Source organism: Ornithodoros turicata, chromosome 4 (genome assembly GCF_037126465.1).
Source record: "Ornithodoros turicata isolate Travis chromosome 4, ASM3712646v1, whole genome shotgun sequence".
NCBI lineage: Eukaryota > Metazoa > Arthropoda > Arachnida > Ixodida > Argasidae > Ornithodoros > Ornithodoros turicata.
Window position 1 is genome coordinate 78,802,194 of NC_088204.1, and position 7,798 is coordinate 78,809,991.

The 7,798-nt window shown below is 46.6% G+C and overlaps 1 protein-coding gene across 1 annotated transcript; it reads left to right on the forward strand.

The window, feature by feature from the left end:
• The first annotated feature begins 2,417 nt into the window (after nt 1–2,417).
• On the forward strand, nt 2,418–5,580 carry LOC135393528 (uncharacterized). Its single transcript, XM_064623938.1, has 2 exons — nt 2,418–2,565; nt 3,112–5,580. Exon 2 carries the CDS (start codon nt 3,178–3,180, stop codon nt 4,642–4,644), a length of 1,467 nt encoding a protein of 488 aa, XP_064480008.1. The 5' UTR covers nt 2,418–2,565; nt 3,112–3,177; the 3' UTR covers nt 4,645–5,580.
• The last annotated feature ends 2,218 nt before the right edge of the window (nt 5,581–7,798 follow it).

The following is a 7,798-nucleotide window of genomic DNA, read 5'->3' on the forward strand; positions in this document are numbered from 1 at the left end:
CAATTGATTTCATATCGGAAAAAGTGATAGATATATTTTTAAAAAGATATGGCTGGGACACCCTGTATAGTTGTATGAACCGCATTCATGATGTAGTCGTGCACCGCTCGGAGCTCTTAAAACTTCCAACATTATCTTGCCATGTTTACCTGATGCAATTTGCATAAAACGCCTATGTTCCGTGTACACACTCAGGAAATACAGATTTGCATCGCATAGTTTTAGTCCAACTCGTAATCTCTGGAACCGGAGCATTGTGGTACTGGTCAGCTATTCAGACATTTTTCCTATGCAGAAACTGCTCAAACTATAGGTGTCATATAATTACACGAGCTTAAGTCAAAAGTTTTCTGTCTTTTTCATCCTTTTCAAATTATGGGTTAAAACTATTGGTGCCATTAAATTACATGAGGTCGTGATGTCGAATACACTACCGTAAACCCTCGTTATTATGACCATTGCCGTTCCCAAAAATTTTTGTCATAATGCGGAATTGTCATATTAACGGGGGGGGGGGGATTTGCAGCGGTTTCACTGCATTGCTCCCAGGAGTATGGTCGTAAAGAGCGTATGTCAGATTATTGGGGGTCATATTAACGAGGGTTCACTGTATATGCAGACCGCAAAGACACCATCAGTCTTCCGCATAGAACAGGAAAAGTCTCAATTTTTGTGTAGCGCGAAGTCAGCGGCAATCTTTTTTCGTTAGCGCGACGAGCTCTTGGAACATTTCCAACTTTCACGTTCAAGCGCTCGCTCGGCTTGGGCGAAGTGAAGTAAAGAAATCTGCACGAAAAATGGCTTTAGTGCCTTCTGACGGACTGCGTTGCTGCATAGTTCAGCTATGTTGGGCAAAAGGGCAAGCGGAAATTTGTGTCCAGATTTGTTTCAGTACAACTGCTACTTAACGTCCGATTTCCTTCAAGCTCGTCACCTTGAAGGATTGATTAACCGGGTGGGAAAGCCTAAGCAAGGAACTTTTGCTTGTCTGGGGACAGCACAGTGATCTGTGCATATTACTATAGTCGGTCTTCGGCATGACGGCACCCTCAACGAAAGCAAAAACAAACAAAAAAAAGACATGGGGTTGGGGTAAAAGTTCACTCTTTGTACGTGTGTTTGACCCCTGCGTGCGCTGCCCAATAGGGGTGCGGAAAAAAATTGCGCAACCTGTAGGACCAAAATAAGCAAACATTCTATTGCATATCCTGAAAGAGCTATGTCTAAGCTATGCTAGTACAAAATACCGGAAAATTTGAAGACGTGCTTTTTGGGTAAAAACTGCCGCGAAAATGAGAATTTTCCCCTACCTTTCCGTGTTGACGGTATTGTTACGGGATAATGGCTGAAGATAAAGCAATGTATTTAACGTCAAACAAAAAGAGCAAAGAATTATCTTTCTGCTCATGCGAAGAACATCACAGTCGGAGGTCCAGGGTCTCGACCATGACCTTCCAAGTGTGCGGTAAAAAGGGTCTCTGTTGCGTTTTCGGGATATTTTTTTTTGTATACTTTTCTTTTGCCCAGATAAATTTAATAGCCCACGATGGAACGTGCACCGTGTTGATCCAGGAACATGGAATTGTCGCAGGTGACCTAAGACGCGCGCAAGAAGCTGACAACCCAACAACTTCGTCGGCTCGCAGGAACTGAAAAAAACGGCTCCTGCAGTTCGCTTTTATTTAGTCAGCTTACGAAGAAGAGAAAAAACCAAAACTATGTACATGGTTGACAACGTGCAACCAACACACCGCCCACTCTGTCAGCAAAAAACATTTCGTTCAAATGGGACATCTCGTTCAAGAGATGCAAGGTCACAAAGTTGAAAAAATTTAAGCCGCGAAATTGCGCCGGTTGCTTCGAAGAGCCGTGGACGGAGAAGAAAACATCGCGGAGCCCTGCGGTCAGGCACCTTTTGCATCTCTTTGTGGGTGTGATAACATATATTTTTTTTTCGAGGGAAATAAAAAATGTGACCGGCGGGCATCATTCGATTTTAAATGAAACTACTCAATGGCGGTACGAATGATGTCCCATAGTATGTCATTCGGACAATCCAGGATATCTTATGGACATCTGACTGTCCCGTTAGTGGCGTCATATAGACGTCCTTAGGACGTGCCTTGGTTCTCTGGGAGGGTAAGACTCCAACGTAGAAGACGGCCATTTTTGTCACACGTTCGTTGCAACAACTGTAACGGGCAATGATCTGTCTCGAAAGTGAATTTGGTGCCGTAGAGATAGCAAATCAGCTTCTGCGCCGCCCAGACCAAGCAGGCACATTCCTTCTCGAACGCGCTGTGTGCTTGCTCTCTAACGCTCAGCTTTCTCTTGGTTGCTGTTGAGCTGTAGGTTACTGCCAGGATGTTCAAGTCATCCCTTTCACTCTCTTCAACGGCCTCTACTTGTTTCTTGCAGGGGCAGCACACTGCGAAGTGCCCGTACTCGCAGCACGCCCTGCAGGTTCTTCCCTCTGCTGGGCAAGTGTTCCCGCCAGGGGCGCAGTCAGACCTCCACGGTAGGGGGGGCTCGATACAACCCCCCCTCCCACGCCGCTGATACTGGGTACGCATACACACTACTTGTCCTTGTGCAAACGGCGAGGTGAGAAATGAAATTACAGAATATTTGAACGTTTAAAAATTGCAGAATATTTGGACGTTTAATAATGCGTTTACATATGGGGTGTCATGAGCACTAAGGCTACCTCACGAGTTTTGAAGAGGCTCGAAAGACTCACATAGTTTCAAGAGTACTCAGATAGACGCCGGTAACTCGAAGAACTTTTGCGATCGTCACGCTGGCACGTCGCGCACGAAGGAACTATGCCAATACCCTCCCCGAGGGGAGGCATCGCTCAACTGCTCTCCCTAGCAGATAACGGTGATGCGATGGTACTCTCTCGGAACAGGTGGCGCAGCGTGGCCTTACATTGGAGACTCTATGGCATAGTCCCTTCGTGCGATCCATCCGATAGGGGACTCATCATAGGGGTCCCATCGCTGATAGGGGACTTCTCAAACCACCGGCTGGAGGTTTAGGTTTTTGACATCCGTGTTCCGAACAGTGCAACCCTAACTCTAACTCTACTTATAGCCTTCACTTGCGCAGGCATTGTTGCGGAGACTAGCTCTACATGGAGATGTGATTGCCGAACAGCCATATTCCTACCACAACATGCTCCTTGACGAACTTATCGGCAACAGTGTCGCTGCAAGGGTGGTGAGACGTCCGCTCAGTAACATGCACACCAAGCGAGCAAGGACCATCGAAGCTTTCGTCATCTTCCTGGTGTGTGTCACTGCTTCATTCGGCTCTGATCTCCAGGCAGCGGTTCGTGAAGAAGCGTCCAATATGCTCGGCGAATCTCCCTTCTTCACCTGCGAGCAACCTGAAGGTACCTCTCGTAAACCGATCTGTTCTTGCGACCCATCTTGCAATCGCTACGGTGACTGTTGCATCGACATTGCTAAAGATGTACCACGTGAACGTTATGTCTGTGCGGAGCTACCAGGTCATGGACGGTCCGTTTGGGTGAAAGCATCGTGTACAGTAGGACGGGTTTCACGGAGGGCGAAAAAGATGTGCGAGGAACAACCTACAGGCGATTTCCCTAAGTCCTCGTACCAGTTCACAATCGACATTCCTTCCTTTCACAAGCCGTCAAGGGTCCTATATCGAAATATTCATTGTGTTGAGTGTAACGGCGGGCGCTATCAGGAGACTTACGGGTGGGCCGGTAACTTTGATTGGCTCGGACTGTCGCCACGAAACGTAAGTGCCAGTAGCCAACTGGAAAAGTTTGTGTATAACGCCAAACGACGCGTTTATTGGATGAAGCACGCGGGTATTATCTATAATGCTACGTTTCAAAGTGCTGTATTTGGGTGGAAGAATTTTACTCAGGTGTTCAACACGACGGAGTGCTCTCCCGCTTTGGATATATGTCCCGAAGAAAGCGACCGTGTGCTCGCTCGGAAGTGTGCACTGTACGCTGCCTATTATACCCCAAACAATACGGTACGAGTGACTTACAAGAACTACCATTGCGCCCTCTGTAATGGAGTGTCCCGTACAACGGTTGAGGAAGACGGCGAGCGAGCGAGATATATCCACGCGTTGGTTACTCCTTCTCTTGGAAAACCCGCTTCAGACATCTCCTCGTCCCAGCTCGACCCGCGGACACATCATACGGGGTGTGGTCAAGGTCAAATAAGGCTGCCAGGACTGAACTCTTGTCGAGCTTTCGGCTGTAGACGGGGAACAGTGAAAGGCATCGACGGTTGTCGACGTACTGACGGTACCCATAGCTGCCCCTGGCTCCTGTTTGAAGAACATCAGGTCACCATCCTCCCGAATCGCACCCTGTATTTCAACTTCCAATGCGAAACTGTGAGTTCCAATGAGTACGAAATAGACAGCTGGACGGGGCATATCCTCGTGTGTGTCCGATATATTGTACCTGTGCTGCCTGATCAAACAAAATTTACACCGAATACCTTGTCAACGGAACCAACACTTAGTCCTAACTACTGCGACCATCGGATCACTGCGACTCTAGTGATAGCTTGTGTAGCGCTGACCCTCGTCATCATACAACTTCTCGTGCGGCGTTTCCGGGTTTTTGTTAGGGGCTATATCTGAAATGTATCCATATAATGTAACGGTTGTTCCTGTACAAACACAATCTATATTGAATACCTGCTCACCGGAAGCAAGACTTAGTCCAAACTGCGACGACCCGCGGTTCAGGGTGCGTCTAGTCTAGTCAGCGTCGTTGTCATCGTCATCTTCGCATTTCGTTTGGCAGAGCAGCGGAGATGAACGGTATTTGTTTGCTTCTGCACGTGGAACTATCGCCCCTGCGACGACCTACTAGATTATAACGACCACGTCATAATCGGCAACCCCTGTGAGGAGCCCGTCCGCATGATCCGCTAGGTTCGCTACTCATCGGCCCGCGACATCTGCATCATGATTGGACAATGGAAATTTGAATTTTGAAGGCGCAGACGAGGACGTACGACTGTCTTAGCAGACGACAGCAACAGCTCCCATGAAAAAGCGTATAGAATGATGTTGATAATCAACTTTAGAAAGAAGCATCTCCTGTGGGACATCCACCGCTTGTGCAAAAATACTAAGGTAAGCTGAAATACAAAGTATTGCAGAAGTTGTGTAGGCTAATAACTGGGCCGTTGAGTAGCGCCAGACAGCGGAGACAGTGAGCTATACCGTGGGACGTTGTTGTCTTACTGGGTCTGTACGCTATGTGGGTTGCCCGTCGCATTTATGGTCGTAACGACCCTCCTGTTGGACCTTGGCGCTTCTTCAGGCGGTACGCTACCTCATCCTGTAAGTTCATCCTCTCAAGCACGGGATGCGACGTACAATCTCCTTGGTATCGTGTTAATTATTAGTCCAACTGACTATTGAATGCGGTCAGTACAGCTGTTGGCAGCAAATGGCAAGAATTGTAATGTAGTTTTATTTCAACTGTAACATGGGTTGAAAGCCTCTGTGTACGGCTGTCTAAGTTGTTGGTTAGGTTACGGCTCATATGCACGCTCGAACTTATGATTTGTCTTCTGCTGAGCTTCTATGTTTGTGTGTATATATTTCATCTCTACATTTAAGCCTCTATAAAGGGACTTGTATAAAGTTGTAGATAATTCGTCTTCACCCATGAAATGGACGCCATCAACACTCATTCTTATATCTGTATTCTGTATTGAATTGTGTTTTGTGTTTGTGTCTACATGGCTCAATAAAAAGCTTTGTGAAAAAAAAAGTGTTAGCTTACCTCAGTTGGTAGAGCCCTCAGTTGGTAGAGCCCTGAACCGTTAATCCAGAAGATGTGGGTTCGAGTCCTACAGCTGGCTAACCTTCTCAGTGACTTCCATCTTTCATCGTTCGTCAGTACATTATGTCACCATATTTCTTGCAATGTGTTCCGTTTTGTCCTTCCGCGACAGCATCGAGGTATCCGAAATTATACACTCTACGAAAAAAAAGAAACGGTAGAATTTCCTACCCAGAGTTGCAGCAGGACAACACTTCTACCATTTCTTGCCAATCCACACGAGACATCTCCCCCGCGGGTATAAGCGGCGGCGTCCCTTTCCCTTGCTCCTCTCTCTCACGTTTGCTCTAAAAGAAAATGGTAGAATTTCCTACTCATGCTGGTAGAACGACAGATTCTACTCTGGAGTTATACCCAAAAGGTAAAACTGGTTGGAGTAGAAATGTGGTAGCTCTACCGAAATGGGTAGAAAATCATATCTTTTTTTCTTAGAGTGTACCAACATCCTTCCGGCGGTGTTTACGCGTCATTCGAAACGTGTGAATTTTGCGCATGGGATGCGGATGGCATGTTTTGCTCAGCGGCTCGGATGCGGACGTAAAGTGTTTTGTATAAGTGCGGACGCGGTCGGATGCGGATAACCAGTGCGCGGATGTGTGTCGGATGCGGGTGCCAAAAACCTCATCAGGGCAGGGCTCGGATCGGCAACTTAAAAATAAACTTCACCACATAGCACGCTCCTAGCCAACCATCACCCCGAATGACAACGTTCTCGCCCCTGATTTGTTGAAAACGGGAGGAGGAGCCTATTTTGTGGCCATTATGCACGGCACAAAATAGGCTCCTCCTCCCGTTTTCAACAAATCTGGGGCGAGAACGTTGTCATTCGGGGTGATGGTTGGCTAGGAGCTTGCTATGTGGTGAAGTTCATTTTTAAGAGTGTATTGACCGGACAAGGCCCTTAGTCCTAACGCACTTCTCTCGTATTTACCGCTAAATCGTTTCCTTTCCAGGTTTCTTGCGCAATAAATAAATTGTATAGCGTATAGAAAAATATCCATCCAATCCATCCTTCATCCAATGTCGCATTCATAGGCGGACGCTCTCAGTAGTACACAATATTGCCACAGTGACGGTAAAATGAAGAGAGTAAAAAAATAAAAATAAAAAATCATACGGCTGTCATCCTCGTGCTATGGTGGAGTATAAGAGTGCGTGGAGTCTATGTTATGTAGGTCTCATGTCTTGATATTGTGTAGATAGGTAATGTCACGAGTAGGCAAGCGAGTGATGCACCCTCGATATCCAATACTGCGCTTTGTTTCCATGCTCGCGTGTTGTATTTAGAGTATTACAGCGAATGGAGTCATTAAAATACAAAGAGGAAATGAAAAGTCACTGAAGTGTCATCGTACAACAGTAATAGCCACTACACGTATTCAATACCGATGATAATTTTCGTTCCCGTTTCTGGAGCATTTTAGTCGCACTTCGATGCTCTCAGGAACAAAATTGGCTCGCTACAAAACCAAGACGTTCACTTTAGGTACCAAACATTGTCCCCCCGTAATTGTGAAACTGCAGTGGAAAATTACCTAAAGCGGATATATTTTGATGTATAAGACTGTGAAATCACGATGGAACGCGAATTCTACTTCTGTCCCATTGAAACAAAATACAGAAACCGACACCGGTTTCTAGATAGTAGTAGATAATGGAACAGGGCAGAACATCGACGGTGGCGATTAGACACCGAACATGAAAACTCAACTTGGTTTTCAGTAGATTTGGAGATAACGCTACACAAGTGCTCCGCGCTCTGAGTACATTTTTAATTGCTAAGTGAAGATGAAGCAATACTTAGATCAAGGTAATCATGGACCTCACGCACGCGGACCGCATGTGCATTGCTCGCGGTCAGCAAAGTCTGTCCTCCGAGGGCCCTTGACCACTAAATAGAATAAAGCTGACCTCCCCCCCCCCACACACACACAC